This window comes from Dromiciops gliroides, chromosome 3, assembly GCF_019393635.1.
Source record: "Dromiciops gliroides isolate mDroGli1 chromosome 3, mDroGli1.pri, whole genome shotgun sequence".
Taxonomy (NCBI): domain Eukaryota; kingdom Metazoa; phylum Chordata; class Mammalia; order Microbiotheria; family Microbiotheriidae; genus Dromiciops; species Dromiciops gliroides.
In genome coordinates, this window is record NC_057863.1 from 644,869,584 (window position 1) to 644,889,018 (window position 19,435).

The following is a 19,435-nucleotide window of genomic DNA, read 5'->3' on the forward strand; positions in this document are numbered from 1 at the left end:
TGTCTATAGCTCCTGTAAAACTCTGAGAAAAATTCTCATTTATTTATTTATTTGTTTGTTTGTTTGTTTGTTTGTTTGTTTGTTTGTTTGTTTTTGTGGGGCCATGAGGGTCAAGTGACTTGCCCAGGGTCACACAGCTAGTGTCAAATGTCTGAAATCAGATTTGAACTCAGGTCCTCCTGAATCTAGGGCCGGTGCTGTGCCACCTAGCTGCCCCCCATTTAATTCCTTATGCCAATCTGACCCCCCCAATATATCAATCTGACCCGGGGATATATGATGGAGAAAGTCTCCACCTGGAAGGGGTAACTGTATTTAGTAGGATTAATGTTATGTAGGAACTAGGCTAAGGTGTGAATCTAAATCCTTCTCTGCAGAGATTAAGGTGGTGAAGAAGGGCTCTTGATTTGTGATAAGTCTTCTGTGCCTATAATGTAATCCTTTGTTGATAAAACATGAAAAAGAATTGATGCATTGTGTTAAGGTTTAACACTCCTTGCCCTCAGAAAACTTTCATTCTAACAGGTAGAGACCATACACTTTGGGGAGTGGTGGCAAGGGAGGGACACTCTGGTCCAAAAAAGTTACTGTGATGCTTTCTGGAGCCTTAGAAGAATAGATTGACAAGCCCTATCAGGCACAATGACAGAATTAATGTAATTATGGTTCATCAAATCTGAAGGCTTGAGAAACCAGGTGCTAAATCCCTAAGCATTCCTATTGGTTTCATATCTGTTGCAGTCCAGCCCCCACCATGCTCCTCTTAGTTGTTCTCTTTCCACTGGCTGTGTACCTAGAGCTGGCTTAGTCTTAGAAGACAAAGTGAGGCTCAGCTTTCATTATTCAGAGATAAGGATATTCTATGTCTAACTGCCATCTGGCAACATTGGCAAAGTGGGTAGTGAAAAAACAGGTCTTTGCTTTTTTTGTATGCTTGTGGTCAGTAAAAGAACTTTGCATTCTTTTTGTGGGTCTAGTTCATTGCTTATCTGTATTCTCTATGTTCCCAGATACTGAATAGAGCTTGTCCACCCAAACGCATTCTGAAATCTAGGCACTAAACATTCTTCATCCACTTGGTCTTCCCTGTATAAATGAACAGACCAAATGCCTTTGAGAGATTATAGATGTCTTCCTGGAAAATTCCTCAGTGTCTTGGGGCCTGATGCAATCAGCACAATGTTATCCAAAAATAGGAGCATATGAAAGACCTCACTTTTCCAAGGGAATCTCTCTAGTACTTGGACTCTGAGCTGGATCTTCTCTATGAGAGCTGGGAATGTTCTTGTACATATCTTGCTGCTGATTCGCCTGACATTTATTATCAGAGGGTCATTGAACAGGATTATTTCTCATGGAGCATTTTCCAAAGAGTCTTGACATATGGATGGGAGACAGATGGCAGTTGGTTCGTATACAAATTGAATTTTTTTCCCTCTATATCTTTCATTTTGTTTTGGGTTTTTTGCAAGGCAATGAGGGTTAAATGACTTGCCCAGGGTCACAGAGCTAGTAAGTGTCAAATGTCTGAGACTGGATTTGAACTCAGGTCCTCCTGAATCCAGGGCCAGTGCTTTATCCACGATGCCACCTAGCTGCCCCCTATATCTTTTTTTTTATTTATTTTTTTTTATGTATAAGGTATTTTATTTTTTCCATTACATGTAAAGATAGTTCTCAACTTTTGTTTATACAAGCTTTATAATTTCAGATTTTTCTCCCTCCCTCCCCTCCCTCCCCCCTCCCCTAGACAGCAGGTAATCTGATATAGGTTATATCTATATATCTCTATACATATACATATAGATATATATTTATATACACACACATATATATACATAATAACATTAATCCTATTTCTGCATTAATCCTGTTACAAGAGAAAAAATCAGAGCAGTGATGCAAAACCTCAAAATAGAAAAAAAAAAACAAACAACAGCACCCAAAACAAAAGAAATAATATGGTTCAATCAGCATCTATACTCCACAGTTCTTTTTTTTTTTCTTGGATTTGGAGATCCTCTTCCATCATGCGTTCCCTGGAACTCTTCTGTACCATTGCATTGGTGAGAAGAATATAGTCCATCACAGTAGGTCAACACTCAATGTTGATGATACTGTGTACAATGTTCTTCTGGTTCTGCTCATCTCACTCTTCATCAGCCCACGCAAGACCCTCCAGGTTTCTCTGAACTCCTCCTGCTCATCATTTCTTACAGCACAATAGTATTCCATTGTATTCATATACCACAACTTGTCCAGCCATTCCCCAATTGATGGGCACCCCCTCAACTTCCAATTCCTTGCCACCACGTAAAGAGCAGCTATAAATATTTTTGTACATGTGGGTCCCTTTCCCCCTTCCATGATTTCTTTGGGCAAAAGACCTAAAAGTGGAATTGCTGGGTCAAAGGGTATGCAAAGCTTTATAGCCCTTTGGGCATAATTCCAAATTGCTCTCCAGAATGGTTGGATCAGCTCACAGCTCCACCAACAATGCATTAGTGTTCCAATCCCCTATATCTTTCAATTAATTGTGAGAAGTCAGTCTGTCAGTCAACTAGCATACATGAAGTACCAAGCTGTCACTGTGCTAAGTCCTAGTAAAGATGTAGTCAATTGGTGAATATCACTTATGGAAAACCTGCTTGTTCCCTACTAATAATGGCCTCTTCAAAGATGTACCCCATCTGTGTATATATGACCTTTAAAGATGCTGTAGAGATAGGAGACTAGGCATAAAGGCTAGCAGTGATTGACATTCTCTTACTCATCTTTTTGAGGGATTTTCCATGTCTAGTGCTAACCAAATGGGGTTTTGTTTTTGTTTTTTGTAAAGTGTTGAAGATGTAGAGACATGGAATATCTATATTGGCTTCTCCAGTGCTTTTTTCTGAACCTTATTTTCCCACATATTAGTCCCTGTTCTCTCTATCCCCCACCATTACAGTGAGGACACTATGAGAGTGAAAGTTGACTTTATGGGGGAGTCTTCTCAAGGGCTTCATAGAATTTCTCTGTCACCTTATTATCAGTAACTCATCAGTTACAGTTGGTACACAAACTGTAATCTTTTTCAAAATAAAATTTTCTTTTTTTTAATGAGTGAAAAATCTGCTTTCTCTTTCTCCCATCTCCCCTCAACTATGAAAAAAAGAAAGATAATCAAAATCCTTGTAATCGATGTCTATAGTCAAGCAAAACAAATTCCTTCATTGGTCATGTAAAAAAGATTCTTTATCTGCCCCTGATTCTTTCACTTCTTTTTTTCAGTAGGTGACTAGCACCTTCATCATGACTCCAATGGAATATGGTTGATCATTGCATTGTTCAGAATTCTTTACTAAGTTTTTTGTCATCGCAATATTGTTTTATTGTATAAATTGTTCTCCTGGTTCTATTCACTTCACTTGGTATCAGTTCCTACAAATCCTCCCAGGTTTCCTTGGAACCAATGTCTTTACCATTTCTTTCTTTCTTTTGGGTGAGGCAATTGGGGTTAAGTAACTTGCCCAGGGTCACACAGCTAGTAAGTGTCAAATGTCTGAGCCCGGATTTGAACTCAGGTCCTCCTGAATCCAGGGCCAGTGCTCTATCCACCGTGCCACCTACCTGCCCCTTTACCATTTCTTACAGCATAATCATGTACCATAACATATTCAGCCATTCCCCAATTGATAGTCACCTTCCTTGGTTTGCCACTGCAAAAAGAGCTGCTAGAAATAGTTTTGTACATATGAGTCCTTTTCCTCTTTCTTTGATCTCTTTGTGTTATAGACCTAGGATTGATATCACTGGGTCAAAGACATAAGCACAATTTAAAAACTATGGGGGCCTCTCTTTTTCCGAGCTGCTGGGGTCCTGAGTACCTGGCCAGAGCTACTGAGTTGCGATGTTGCAACTCCCCTTGCTTCATGCATTCCGGCCCCTCCAGAGATGCGGTCAGCTGTTTCAGGTGGCTCTTCGGGCCCAGCATGGAGAGGCAACCAAAGCCCAGGCTGGAGAGGCCTCCAGAGGCTGGACAGGCCAGGAAAGCCTGTCAGACAGTGACCCTGAGATGCGGGCACTCCTACAGAAGGAGAAGGATAGACAGTGTCGGGGCCTAGAGCTCGTTGCCTCCGAGAACTTCTGTAGCCCAGCAGCCCTGGAGGCTTTGGGATCCTGTCTAAACAACAAGTATTCAGAGGGCTACCCTGGCAAGAGGTACTATGGGGGAGCAGAGGTGGTGGATGAGATTGAGCTGTTATGCCAGCAACGTGCCTTGGAGGCCTTCGACCTTGACCCTGACAGATGGGGAGTCAATGTCCAGCCGTATTCAGGGTCTCCAGCCAATCTGGCTGCCTATACAGCTGTCCTCCAGCCCCACGACAGGATCATGGGTCTGGATCTGCCTGATGGAGGCCACCTGACTCATGGTTACATGTCTAATGTCAAGCGGATCTCAGCCACATCCATCTTCTTTGAGTCAATGCCATATAAACTGAATCCTTCAACTGGCCTCATTGACTACGACCAGCTGGCCGTCACTGCCCGACTGTTCCGGCCACTTATCATCGTGGGCACCAGTGCCTACGCTCGTCTCATTGATTATGCCCGAATGAGGGAGGTGTGTGACGAGGTCAAAGCCTATCTGCTGGCTGACATGGCACACATCAGTGGCCTGGTGGCTGCCAAGGTCATTCCTTCTCCTTTCGACCACGCAGATATCGTCACAACCACCACCCACAAGACCTTGCGTGGGGCCAGGTCAGGACTCATTTTCTTTCGTAAAGGGGTACAGTCTGTGGACCCCAAAACTGGGCGAGAGATCCCCTACACATTTGAGGACCGAATCAACTTTGCTGTGTTCCCCTCCCTGCAGGGCGGGCCCCATAACCACGCCATCGAAGCTGTGGCTGTGGCCCTCAAGCAGGCCAACACCCCAATGTTCCGGGAGTACTCCCAGCAGGTCCTTCGGAATGCCTGAGCCATGGCGGATGCACTTCTCCAGAAGGGCTCCTCCTTGGTGTCTGGCGGCACTGACAATTACTTAGTTCTCGTCGACCTTCGGCCCAAAGGGCTGGATGGAGCTAGGGCCGAGCGAGTTCTAGAACTTGTGTCTATCACTGCCAACAAGAACACCTGTCCAGGGGACCGGAGCGCCGTCACTCCAGGGGGACTCAGACTCGGGGCCCCGGCTCTAACATCCCGGCACTTTCGAGAAGATGACTTCCGGAGGGTTGTGAACTTTATCGATGAGGGTGTTCACATTGGACTGGATGTGAAGAACAAGACAGGGAAGCTCCAAGATTTCAAATCCTTTCTCCTGAATGATCCCGAAACAAGACAGCGCCTGGCCAGTCTCAGGCAAAGAGTGGAAGATTTTGCCAGGACCTTTCCCATGCCTGGCTTTGAGGAGCACTAAGAGGCCATGCTACGTCTCTGCTTCAGAGGACTGGATGGTGCCTATCCCTTCCGGCTAGGCAGATATGGGGAGAGGAAGGACCTCCTTACTCCTATTTTTCTCTGGAGGGAGAAGAGAGCACTTGGTCCCAAGAGTGGACTTTCTCTCCAGCCCACTAAGTTTGTAGCTGAGTTTTCTAAGTTTGGGATAAGGTAGATGTGATGTATCCTCTCGCCTCCCTCTTTCCCCTAACTTATATTAGTTAAAATCACCTTATTCTAGGCTTCCCCTTGCTTTTCTATAGAGTTGGAAGAGGGGCAGACAAGCTGATTGGAGGGGGGTGGGAGGGCTCAAAAATAGACCTGCCTCTTTAAAAAAAAAAAATCCAATAAAAATGCTGCAACTAAAAAAAAAACCTATGGGGGCATGGTTCCTAATTACTTTCCAGAACGGCAGGACCAATTCACAGCTCCAGCGGAGCACTAGCATTACATCAACTTGCCTACAGTTCCTCCAACATTTGTCATATTTGCCAGTCTGATGGATTTGAAGTGAAACCTCAAACTTGCATTTTTCTATTTTTTTTTAATTTTTCAATGATTAGTGAGTGATTTGGAGTATTTTTTCCTATACTTATGATTAGCTTTAATTTTTCCTCTGAAAACTGCCCATTCATAGCATTTATCTATTAGAGAATGACTCTTGTCTTATAAATTTTACCTATATCTCTTGGGAGTGACAACCATTTCCCTTCTAATTTTAACTGAATGAGTTTTGCTTCTGTAAAATCTTCCAAATTGGATATAATTGAAATTGTCTGTTTTATCTTTTGTGATCCTCTCTATCTATTGTTTGTTCATGAGCTCTCCCCCATCCATAGACCTATCAAGTAATTTCTTCTTGCTCTCTAATTTCTGCCCTTTGGAGCTTTTATTTGCACATGCTATAAGATATTGGTCTATGTCAAGGTTTTGCCCAACTGCTTTCTGTTTGTTGTTTTGTTTTGTTGGGTTTTTCTTTTTTTGCTTTCTGGTTTTTTTAATAGTTTTTGCCAAATAGTGACTCTTTACCCCAGAAGCTAATGTCTTTAGGTTTATCAAACACTAAGTTACTAGATTTGTTTGCTTCTGAATATTGTACACCTAATCTGTTCAAATGATTGCTCTCTCCTCTTTTTTTTTGTATCCATCTTCAAATCATTTTGACAATCACTGTTTTATAATATAATTTGAGATCTGGTACTAATAGGCCTCCTTCTTTCATACTTTTCCCCCCTTGAAATTCTAGACCTTTTGTTCCTTCAGATAAATTTTTTTATCATTTTTTTCAGCTCAATGAAATAATCCTTTGGAGAATAATTAATTGCTCATGGATAGGTCAACTCATCATAATAAAAATGACAACACTACCTAAATTGATCTGCTTATTCAGTGCCATACCACTCAAACTACTAATTATTTAGATGTCTTTATTTGTTGTAAAAATTGTTTTGTACTTGTAATCATATAATTCCTGTGTTTGTGTTGGCAGGTAGGCTGCCAAGTATTTTATACATTCTGTAGTAGCTTTAAATGGAATTTCTCTGTCTCTTCCTGCTGTGTTTTGTTGATAATATATAGAAATGCTAATGATCTATGTGAATTTATTCTATATCTTGCAACTTTGTAAAGTTCCTCATTGTTTCAATTTTTAGTTGATTTTCAAGGGTCCTTTAATTAAAACATCATATTATCTGCAAAAAAGGAAATAATTTGGTTTCTACTTTGCCTATGGTTATTCCCTTCATTTCTTTGTCTTGTCCTATTGCTATAGCTAACATTTATAGTGTTATATATTTTTTTTCCTTTTTTTTGTGGGGCAATGGGGGTTAAGTGTCTTGCCCAGGGTCACAGAGCTAGTAAGGGTCAAGTGTCTGAGGTTGGATTTGAACTCAGGTCCTCCTGAATTCAGGGCCAGTGCTTTATCCACTGCATCACCTAGCTGCCCTTATAGTGTTATATTGAATAACAATGTTGATAATGAACATCTTTGTTTTATCCCTGATCTTATTGGACAAATTACCAATTTATCCCTTTCATCTGGCACTTTGTTTTAGATAAATGCAGCTTATTATGTTAAGGGGAAATCCATTTATTCCTTTGTTTTCTAGTGTTTTGTCTTGTTTTTAACAAGAATGGCCGGGGCAGCTAGGTGGCACAGTGGATAAAGCACTGGCCCTGGATTCAGGAGTACCTGAGTTCAAATCTAACCTCAGACACTTGACACTTACTAGCTGTGTGACCCTGGGCAAGTCACTTAACCCCCATTGCCCTGCAAAAATAAATAAATAAATAAATGAAAAAAAAACAAAAAACAAGAATGGCCAGTTCAAATGGCCATTGAAAGATAAACACATCAGTGGGGGCTTTCAACAGCAAACAGGGGAGTTTGTATTGATCCTAGAAACAAGCTCCTGGAACTTTATCGAGCAAAGTGGTAACATGTTCCAATGTTTATCTTAGGAATATCTCCTTAGCAGTTGTATGGGGTATAAATTGGAGATGGGAAGGGAGATAAAATAGAAGTTTAATGTAGTAGTACCATGCAGGAGGGCAGCTAGGTGTCACAGTACACAATATACCAGCCCTGGAGTCAGGAGGACCTGAGTTTAAATCTGGCTGCCGACACTTATTAGCTGTGTCACCCTGGGTAAGTCATTTCACCCTGTTTGCCTCAGTTTCCTCATCTGTAAAATCAGCTGTAGCAGGAAATGGCAAACCACTTTCTTTGTCAAGAAAGCCCCAAATGGGGACACAGAGAGTTGGACACAACTGAGAGGGCTCAACAACAGCTGCGTAGGAGGTGATGTAGGTCTGAACTGGGGTGGGGACTGTGAGTGGAGAGAAGAGAATATATATGAAGGATGTGGCAGGGGTAGAGTCAAGGCAGCCAGATCTGATGTGAGAAGTAAGGGATAGGGAAGAGTAGAGAATGACTCTGAGGCAAAAAGCTTGGGAGACCAGAAGGTTGGCAGTATCCTCACACCAGAAACACTAGGAAGAGTTAAGTGGATCTAGGGGGACAGATAATGAGTTCTGTTTTAGAAATTTTGAGACCGAGATGTCTAGGAAACATCCAGGTAGAGATGTCCAGCAGCTAAGTTGGTGATGGGTGAGTAGGGCTCAGGAGTTAGATGGAGCCTGGATATACAGAATTGGAAGTCATCCACATAGAAATGATAACTGAACCTCTGGGGCTTGATGAGATAACTAAAGGATAGCACATAGAAAGCACCAGGACTAAGCTTTGGGGTACCCTGGAGTTAAGGGGTGGGACACAAAAGACAATCCTACAAAGAAGCTCTAGAAAGACCAGTCAGACAGGAAGGAGAAGGGGGCAGCTAGGTGGCACAGTGGATAGAGCACCGGACCTGAGTTCAAATCTGGCTGCAGACACTTTACACTTACTAGCTGTGTGATCCTGGGCAAGTCATTTAACCCCCACTGTCCTGCAAAACAAAAACAAAAAATAAAAGCAATGACTGAAGACAACTCTGAAGCACTTATAAAAAATGTGATCCATCTCCACACAGGAAGGAGAAGAACCAGGAAAGAATGGTGGCAAAAAACCAAAACCAAAATAAAGAAAGAAGAATATCAGGAGAGAGTGAATGATGAGGTGAATTCCCTGGGTGTCCTCCTTAAGTGATGAATTCAACTAGTATCATTGTTATTACTATTATAATTTTTCTTGTTGGTACCAATATTAGTACATATCCCCTTTCCCAGAGTTGCTATGGGGATTTGGTGGTGCCAGAAAGCTGGCTTTTATAGGCATTACCCAGATTCCCCAAAGTTTCTAGGGCTATTGACGTTGGAAGTAACCCCTGCTGAGAAACCACAATGCTCAAAGAGAAGAGAAAATGGACTGTGAGCAATGCTGCTTCCCCATATTTCTCCTTCTTAGTCAGTAGGAAACAGATAGACATAAAGCTGATAGAAAGGAGAGAAAGCAAGTAGAAATGAGAACTCATATTGTGTGTGAGTGTGCATGGAGATGGGAATAGAGGAGAATGGATACCAGAGAACTAGACAAATAAGCAGGCTATAGTCTAGTTAATGATGCCTCTGCTCCCTTTTTCCTTAAAAAGTGTATGGGGGGGGGTGGCTAGGTGGCACAGTGGATAAAGCACTAGCCTTGGATTCAGGAGGACCTGAGTTCAAATCCAGCCTCAGACACTTGACACTTACTGTGTGACCCTGGGCAAGTCACTTACCCCTTATTGCCCCACCAAAAAAAAAGTGTATAGGTGACAAATATGGCTTCAGATATTTGACACTTACTAGCTGTGTGATCTTTGACAAGTCACTTAACCCTCATTGCCGTGCCCCCCCCCCCCAAAGTGTATAGGAGAGAGTTGTAACTGTAGGGAGAAATGCCTCCCTTCCTTTTAGAATATATTCGAGTTATTATTTATTGTGTGTTTATGGATGAACAAGTATTTGCAATAAGATTCAATCTTGGAAGCAGCTAGGTGGTACAGTGGATAGAGTACCGCCCTGGAGTCAGGAGGACCTGAGTTAAAATCTGGCCTCAGTCACTTGACACTTACTAGCTGTGTGACCCTGGGCAAGTCACTTAACTCCAATTACGTCACACACAAAAAAGATTCAATCTTGTTATCAGCATTGGACTCTTGGTGACCTCATTTTGTGTTATCTTGGCAAAGATATTGGAGTGATTTGCCATTTCCTTCTCCAGCTCATTTTACAGATGAGGAAACTGACATAAACAGGGTAAAGTGACTTGCCCAGGGTCACACAGCTAATAAGCATTAGAGGCTAGATTTGAACTCAGGAAGATGAGCCTTCCTGACTTCAGGCATGGTTCTCCATCCATTGCACCACCTGGCTGCCTCCCTTCCTTTTTAAAAACTTTCACTTCCTTGGACTTCTAGCAAGGAGAAGGGAGAGAGGGGCAGCTAGGTGGCGAAGTGGATAGAGCATGGCCTTGGATTCAGGAGGACCTGAGTTTAAATCCGACTTCAGACACTTGACATTTACTAGCTGTGTGACCCTAGGCAAGTCACTTAAACCTCATTGCCCCACCAAAAAAAAAAAAAAAAAAGGAGAAGGAAGAGGAGATTTCTTTCCTCCTATACCCAGTAACAATGAAGACTTATGACAGAACATGTCAGAGAGAAACATGTGCTTACCCAGGCTAGCTTGAGACTGGAATCATTAGTCATAGCTGCCTTCTTCTTCTGCCTTTCTATTTCTTTTTTCTGAGCACAATCCAAGGTTTCATTATCCTGAAAAATGGATATATCCAGCCTTGGAGGTTACTTATGTCCCTGAGTTTGAGAGTTGGGCACCAGCAATCCAGAAGGAGAAGATATCTCTAACAGTACTTTTTTAATATTTTTTTTTGTGATGCAATTGGGATTAAGTAACTTGCCCAGGGTCACACAACTAGTAAGTGTCAAGTGTCTGAGGCCAGATTTGAATTCAGGTCCTCCTGAATCCAGGGCCTGTGCTCTATCCACTGTGCCACCTAGCTGCCCCTTATCATGAGTTTTTTGAAATTGTTTTGGATCAATTGCATAATATTCTTGTTGCTGTATACAATGTTCTCCTGGTTCTGCTCCTCTCAGTCAGCATGTAAGTCCTTCCAGGTTTCTCTGAACTCCTGCTCATCATTTCTTACAGCACAATAGTATTCCATTCCATTCATTCATATACCACAGCTTGTTTAGTCATTTCCCAATTGATGGGCATTCCCTCGATTTCCAATTCTTTGCCACCACAAAGAGAGCTGTTATAAATATTTTTGTACATGTGGATCCTATTCCCTCTTCTATGATCTCTTTGGGATACAGACCTAGCAGTGGTACCACTGGTTCAAAGGGTATGAACAGTCTCATAGCCCTTTGGGCATTGTTTTAAATTGCTCTCCAGAATGGTGGGATCAGTTCACAGCTCCACCAACAATGCATTAGTGTTCCAATTTTTCCACAGCTTCTCCAACATTTATTATTTTCCTTTTTTGCCATATTAGCCAATCTGATAGGTGTCAGGTGGTACCTCAGAGTTGTTTTAATTTGCATCTCTCTTATCGATAGTGATTCAGAGCATTTTTTCATATGGCAATAGATAGCATTGATTTCTTCAACCGAAAACTGCTTGTTCATATCCTTTGACCATTTCTCAATTGGGTAATGACTTAAATTCTTATAAATTTGATTTAGTTCCCTATATATTTTAGAAATGAGGCCTTCATCAGAAATACTGGCTGCAAAAATGGTTTCCCAGCTTTTTGCCTCCCTTCTAATTTTGGCTGCATTGCTTCTGTTTGTACAAAACCTTTTTAATTTAATGTAATCAAAGTCTAATAGCACTTTAATGAGAGAAGAGCTGGAATCTACATCTGAAATGCTGAAGCCCTGCAATGAGGAGCCAGGAGAACTGAACCTTGATACTCTCTAAAATAAATGCAGTTAATAATATATTATTAATTATTGATAATAATTAAATAATTGTAATAATAACTGCCCAGGCAGTACACATGAAGATGAGAAGGAGATCACTGTTTAGCCGAAACATGGGGGAGAATGATGGAGGGTTTCTTTCTAGTGCAACAATAAAACAGTGGGTGGGATAAAGGAGGACCAGGAGTTTGGAGCATTCATCCTCCATGAAAGGGCTCCTTTCAGCTCTGGATTTCTTTTTGTTTGTTTGTTTGTTTGTTTGTTTGTTTTTTGGGTGGGGCAATGAGGGTTAAGTGACTTGTTCAAGGTCACACACTTTAGCTGGTAAGTGTCAAGTGTCTGAGACTGAATTTGAATTCAGGTCCTCCTGAATCCAGGACCAGTGCTTTATCCCAGCTTTGGATTTCTAAAGAGAGGAGTTAAGTTATTTCTCAAACTCTTTGACTCTATTCCCTCAACCCAGAGCCTGGGAAAATTTACTTTAAATTTAGGTTTGGCTTATGTCTAGTTATTGTTGTTGAGTCCTTTCAGTCATGTCTGACTCTTCTTGAGAAGAACCCCATTTGGGGTTTCCTTAGCAAAGATACTGGAGTGGTTTGCCATTTCTTCCTCCAGCTCATTTAACATATAAGGAAACTGGGGCAAATAGAGTGAAGTGACTTACCCAGGGGCATATAGCTTGTAAGTGTTTGAGATCAGATTTGAACTCATGAACTCACAAAGATGAGTCTTCCTGATTCTGAGCCCAGTGCTCTATATACTTTGCCACCTAGTTGCGTCATGTCTATGAGTCTCCCCAAAAGGAATAACTAGAAATGTCCTCACTGTACAATATCAGTCAGGTATAGGACAGCTATTTATTTTATCCACACAAAAGAAACATATAAGACAATAGTCTCACAAAGGTGAATTGACAAAAACTTAAACAGGCATCAAACAAAAACTTCTATTATTGTCATATTCTCCCGGGAAGTTGATACTTCCAAGATCAAGACATGAAGCAATTGTGGGGATGCTAAACTGGTGTTTCACATTTCATGTGAGCTCTTCATTACCTAAACAATTTTCTCCCCATCCATGTCTTTTGACAAGCAGTCAGCTGATTTTATTAAGTGCCTACTATGTGCCAGGAGCTATGCTAAGCATTGGGGAAATAAAGACAAAAGAAAGCCTCTACCCTCAAGAAGCTTACAATGTAATGGGGGAAGAAAATATTCAAAAGGAAGAATACAGGGAAGGTAAGTGATGGGGAGAGAAAGAGAGACATTCTATGGGAAATGAAGAGATGACTGACCTGGGCTCCACCCTCCAGCCACAGGGCATGAGGAGGTCCAAGGGGCAGAGTTACTGAGGAGTTGTGAGTTCCAGGGTTGAAATGATCTTAAAGGATGAAGATGTTCTTGGGTCACAATGGAGAAATCCACAGTAGTGCCAGGTTGCTCTCCAATGGGAAATGCTTCCAATTGACCATCATTTTCTCCAAGGAGCCCCGGAGTAGTTTCTGAACATTTCTCTTGCCAACAGTTTTATTCTGACAGAGGATCTACAAACTGCTTGAACCTGTAAGATTGCCTTCAAAGCTCTAAACCTCCAACTCAGAATTTCAACTCAGTTGCCTATACTGAAGAAAGAAGAAAACCAGAAGAGGCAGCCCCAAATCTAGGTTCTGGTGCATACAGAAAGAATATGTGATTGACACTCTATTCATAGTCTCCAAGCTACCAAGCTGGAGGGGGGTGGGGGTAAGGGGTAGGAAGTAGGCAGGGGGTAATACAGCAACCTACTTCTTCACCTATTCAAGGAGAGATCCTGATGCCAGACTGATAAGGGAAGAGACTGAGGATAGAGTAATTCCCTTTATTTATTTATTTATTTATTTAAATTTTTAGTGAGGCAATTGGGGTTAAGTGACTTGACTAAGGTCACACAGCTAATAAGTGTTAAGTGTCTGAGGCTGGATTTGAACTCAGGTCCTCCTGACTCCAGGGCCAGTGCTCTATCCACTGTGCCACCTAGCTGCCCCAAATCATTCCCTTTTTAAGGTCCACTGAGTCAACAGCTCTCCCTGTTCATTGGCCAATGAGAAGATCAGCACTCCTGTTCTAGGACCTCAGAAGGTGCCAGAGGGGATCAAGAACAAGATTCTGGAGAGATTCTTTATAGGTCCATCCTTGATTGTGCTCCACAGGTAGCAATCCCTGTGCCATCTTTTTTTTTTTCATCTATGCTTGTGAGTCTTTATATAATCTCTGTAGTGGAGGGAATATAAGGAGACCCATATTGGATGCTCATATTGTACATTGAATAGGAAGGAAATGAGCATTTATTAAGGACTTACTATGTGCTAGACTCTATGCTGTGTGCTTTGTAAACATCTCTTCTAACCATTATGGTATCAAGCTTGCTTCATGGGCTTTTTGTTAACACCCAAAGGCCCTAACCAGAAGAGATTGAATGACTGACTGCTGATTAACTCACTTAAAGTTGACTTGATTAATACCACACCTACCTGACTCCCAAGAGGGTATTCTCTGAGGCTGTGGACTACGACATCAACATGAGACCACCCTCAGCTTGAAGCAGTGTGTAAGGACCGCCTCTTCCAGGGGAGGCAGGGAGTGCTGTTAATTTTGTCAGTTGGTGGTTGGAACCTCTTGGTGGTGGCAGAAGAACCAGGCCAGGCAGAACTCTGATCTCTCCTCCAGGGTAGATAGGTTTTCCTGTTCTTTCAGAGACACGTGTTCTCTCTTAGCTAAGCTCAAATATACTTTAATAAATGCTTAATGCCTAAACTCTTGCTGAAGCTGCTAATTTATAAGTAAATTCTAGCTAGCTTTCCCCACACTGGGGACAGGTAAGGTGACCATACACATTTAGTTTTATCCATCACAACATGTAAGCCTAAAAACCTGTTTTAATTGGCTCCCTTGATATTACAGGGTCATATATCCAAATCCTATTAAAACCCTATAGAGGGGGGCAGCTAGCTGGCACAGTGGATAAAGCACCGGTCCTGGATTCAGGAGTACCTGAGTTCAAATCCGGCCTCACACACTTGACACTTACTAGCTGTGTGACCCTGGGCAAGTCACTTAACCCCCACTGCCTTGCAAAAAAAAAAAAAACCTATAGAGGGTAACTAGGTGGCACAGTGGATAAAACACTGACCCTGGATTCAGGAGGACCTGAGTTCAAATCCAGCATCAAACACTTGACAGTTACTAGTTGTGTGACCCTGGATGAGTCATTTAACCCTCATTGTCCCTCAAAAACCCAACAAACAACCTATAGATTAGGAGCAGCTAGGTATTACTATGGAGAGAATACTGGCATTGAAGTTAGGAGAACCCGAGTTTAAATCTAGCCTCAGATGCTAGCTAAGTGACCCTGAGCAAGTCACTTAACCCCAATTGCCTCTAAAAGCAAAATAAATGAATGAATAAAACAATCTATAGGTTATAATCAAAGCCAGATTTAGGAAAATGGACTGCTCAAAGATATGCTTAATATCTGGTGAGTGATGAGAAGGTGGTTTCTCAATGAAAGATTAAGAAAAATGTCTCAAAAGTGTTCTTATGATAAGCAGGATGCTCTCAGGAAGACCTGGAAAGGTTTACATGAGTTGCTGCAAAGTGAAATGTACTGTGTACAAAGTAACAGCAATATTGTAAGATGATCAGTTGTGAGTGACTTGGCTGTTCTCAGCAATACAATGACTCAAGACAACTCTGAAGGACTTATGACGAAAAATTTGATCCATCTCCAGAGAAAGAACTTATGGTGTCTGAATACAGATTGGCCTGAGACCAATTCATATTTTTCTTGGAAGCTTTAGATATAGGGGCTCTGACATTGATATCTTTCTCTGAGGGTGCACCTCGATCTTCCTTGTCACTAAAGAAACTTTTTATGGTCCTCACCTTTCTCTGTCTGCTCATCTTGCCTTTCTTTTCCTTGACTTTTAGCTCCTTAAAGTGGGGCACTGTTTCCAGGCTGCACTGTCCCAAGCTTCAGAAGGTCCCAGGTGGTATGATTTAAGGAAGGTTCTTCACTCGCCGGACCTGTTCCCTGGTCCGTAGATGACCCCAGACCAACTTGTTAATCAACCAGCTTTGTGTGTTGTGGTTGTCAGCTCTTATGAGCCCCTGTGCCTCCCCCACCTGGGCCACTGCTACTCAAGCCTACCTCCTAGTTCCCAGCAGGGGTGAAAAACCCAAGTTCAGCCTCAGCACCAGTAGAGACCCCTAGAGTCTCCCCACTTCCAAGGGTTCAGCCCTCTCACCAGACTGTGAGTTTAGCTGGTGCTTCAGCTGACTCAGAGGCTCTGGGGTGTCTCCTTCTCTGGTGAGGTCTTCCTGGGACTGGATCTGTGTCAGGGTGACTGTGGGGTTGGGCTCCACTCCGGTCTCAGCACAGCAGCCCCCTCCCTCTGACCTTCCAAGCCGTCCTTGGTCGGAAGATGATCTCAGCACATTCTTCTGTGGGTTTTGCTGCTCCAGGAATTGTCCTATGGTATTATTTGGATGTTTTTTGGAGCGATCGTGTCATGAGTTCGAGAGCTCACTGCCTTTCCTCCTCCATTTCTGAATACAGATTGAAGCATAATTTTTTTTTAGTTTCTTTTTCTTGCATTTTTTTGCCTGTTTTCTTTCACAACCTGACAACATGGAAAGGTTTTGCATGACTGCACATATTGAATAGTTTGCCTTCTTAAGGGGGGAGGGGAGGAAAGGAAGAGAACCTGGAGCACAAAGTTTTAAAAAGGGATGTTAAAATTGTTTTTACATGTAATTAGGGAAAAATAAAATTCTAAATAAAAATAATTACTTTTTTTAAAAAAAAGAAGTATTGAGAGGGGCAGCTGGGTGGCGCAGTGGATAAAGCACTGGCCTTGGATTCAGGAGGACCTGAGTTCAAATCCAGCCTCAGACACTTGACACTTTAACTAGCTGTGTGACCCTGGGCAAGTCACTTAACCCTCATTGCCCTGCAAAACCCCAAAAAACCCAACCCCCCAAAACCAAAAAACAAGAATAGATCTGGAGGGTAGCTAGGCGGCACAGTGGATAAAGCACTGGCTCTGGATTCAGGAGGCCCTGAGTTCAAATCTGGCCTCAGACACTTGACACTAGCTGTGTGACCCTGGGCAAGTCACTTAACCCTCATTGCCCTGCAAAACCAAAACCAAAAGCAAAAAAAGAAGTATTCTTTCATCCATTCGATTAATTCCAATTAAAGGGGGAAAATATACCTTTCTTGTGAACTGGAGGCCAAACCATGAAACTGTTGCAACAAAGAGGGGCCCTATTATGCATTTTTTTTTTTTTTTTGCATTTCAATAGCTTTATTGAAAGGTCACTTTCTTAGTACCAGAACATAATGGTACTTTGTTAGGTTACTTCAGCTGAACTTAAGTTTGCATTAATGAATTAGAAAGGAAATTCTTCAATGAATCCAGTGTTTAGGAGTAACTGAACCGTGCATCTGCAAAACACTCTACAAAATGAAGCATAAGACATATGAGACATACTGTGGTTCTTTGGTTTATCTTTACCTATTATGCATTTTAAAAAATGGAAGAAATTGTAAGGCTAATAGAACAAGTCATTATAACGAATCGACAAATCATTTACTTCTTCCTATGTAATCTGGTCAACTCCCCTGTACTGTATTTGGAAATGAAGGTGATGAGAAATAATAATAGTTAGCATTTTTTAAGTGCTTACTGTCTGCCAGGCACTCTGCTAAGTGAGCTTTTCAAATATTTTATCTCAATTTGACCCTAGCTTCTTAGACTGTGGGTCACAACCCCATATGGGGTGGCATAACTGAATGTGGGGGGGTTGCAAAAATTTTGGCAACAGTAAATGTTTGTGTCTATCTGTTTTATATACCTATATACCCCAGGTCATATAAAAATGTCTCTGAGGAAAGGGGTTACTGGTGGAAAAAGTTTAAGAAGCCCTGCTCTAAACAATCCTGGGAGGGAGGTGCTATTATTTTCCCATTTTACTGTTGAAAAAAACAAGTCAGACAGAAGTGACTTGCCCAGGGTCACTCAGCTAGTAAGTATCTGAGGCTGGATTTGAACTCTGGTCTTCTAGACACAGAAAGAGCTCTATCCACTTTGCCTTTGCTTTGTAAAAATTAAAGATGTGGATGTTGGAGGAGATGTTGGAAAGCTGGGACGCTAATCAGCTGTTGGTGGAGTTGTGAAAAGATCCAATCATTTTGGAGGGCAATTTGGAACTGTGCCCAAAGGGCTATAGACCTGTGTATACCCTTTGATTCAGCACTACCACTGCTAGGTATATATTCCTTTTTTTTTTTTTTTTAGTGAGGCAATTGGGGTTAAGTGACTTGCCCAAGGTCACACAGCTAGGGTCAAGTGTCTGAAGCCAGATTTGAACTCAGGTCCTCCTGAATCCAGGGCTGGTGCTTTATCCACTGTGCCACCTAGCTGATCCAGAGGTATATATTCCAAAGACATCCCCAAAAGAGAAAAAGACCTATTTGTACAAAAATATTTATAGCAGCTCTTTTTGTGGTGGCTAAGAATTGGAAATCAAAGGAATGCCCATCAATTGGGGAATGGCTAAACTAATCATGGTATATGATGGATGTGAGGGAAAACAATCCTCTTCTCAATAATTCTCAGGAACTCAACAGTGATGTGACAAAGGCTCATTTATTTCCTTCTCTTGAGAAGGAGGCACCCTAGTGTGCAGCTAGTAGGTACAAAGAATGGGGGCTCCAAGGCCATTTTAAACCCTAGTCCCTAACGCAAATGGACCCTCCCCTTTTTGATCATTGTTCCGATTACTCAAGAATTACAATCTACGTATAAAAACTAACTAATCACCTTTTCCTTAAGATGGCGCCGAAGGCGAAGAAGGAAGCGGTTGTTCCCCCCCAAGACCGAAGCCAAGTCCAAGGCTTCGAAGGCCAAGAAGGTGGTATTGAAGGGTGTGCACAGCCACAAAAAGAAGAAGACCCGGACATCCCCCACCTTCCGGCGACCCAAGACTCTAAGGCTTCGAAGGCAGCCCAAGTACCCTCGGAAAAGTGCCTGAGGAGAAACAAGCTTGACCACTCTGCCATCATTAAGTTTCCCTTGACCACTGAGTCTGCTATGAAGAAGATCGAGGACAGCACCCCACTTGTCTTCATTGTGGATGTCAAGACCAACAAGCACCAGATGAAGCAAGCTGTAAAGAAGCTTTATGACATCGATGTGACCAAGGTCAACACACTGCTGAGGCCTGACGGAGAGAAGAAGGCCCATGTCCGACTGGCTCCAGACTAGGATGCTTTGGATGTTGCCAACAAAATTGGAATCATCTAAACGGTGTCCAGGAGGACTCGGTTCCAATGTTTCCCCAGACACTTGACACTTAATAGCCACGTGACCTTTCGTTCATCAGCAACTCACTTTACCTGAATTGTCCTGCATACTACTACTATTTAATAAAGAAAATTCCCAGTGTAAAAAAAAACCAAACAAAACAAAAACAAAAAAAAACCCTAGCTAATCAGAACACAGTATTACCATCCCATATCCGTTCTTCCTTATATGGGCATAACTC

The 19,435-nt window shown here is 42.1% G+C and overlaps 2 protein-coding genes across 2 annotated transcripts; both read left to right on the forward strand.

Annotated features, from left to right (window-relative positions):
- The first annotated feature begins 3,858 nt into the window (after window positions 1-3,858).
- Window positions 3,859-5,415, forward strand: LOC122745788 (serine hydroxymethyltransferase, mitochondrial-like). Its single transcript, XM_043991239.1, has one exon. The coding sequence runs from the start codon at window positions 3,893-3,895 to the stop codon at window positions 4,964-4,966; it is 1,074 nt and encodes a 357-aa protein (XP_043847174.1). The 5' UTR covers window positions 3,859-3,892; the 3' UTR covers window positions 4,967-5,415.
- A 13,308-nt stretch (window positions 5,416-18,723) lies between these two features.
- Window positions 18,724-19,155, forward strand: LOC122748221 (60S ribosomal protein L23a-like). Its single transcript, XM_043993896.1, has one exon. The coding sequence runs from the start codon at window positions 18,724-18,726 to the stop codon at window positions 19,153-19,155; it is 432 nt and encodes a 143-aa protein (XP_043849831.1).
- Window positions 19,156-19,435: the final 280 nt, after the last annotated feature.

Bases quoted from the DNA above. Each gene is read 5' to 3' on its own strand.
- LOC122745788 (XM_043991239.1), top strand. From the start codon at position 3,893: ATGTTGCAACTCCCCTTGCTTCATGCATTCCGGCCCCTCCAGAGATGC.
- LOC122748221 (XM_043993896.1), top strand. From the start codon at position 18,724: ATGGCGCCGAAGGCGAAGAAGGAAGCGGTTGTTCCCCCCCAAGACCGA.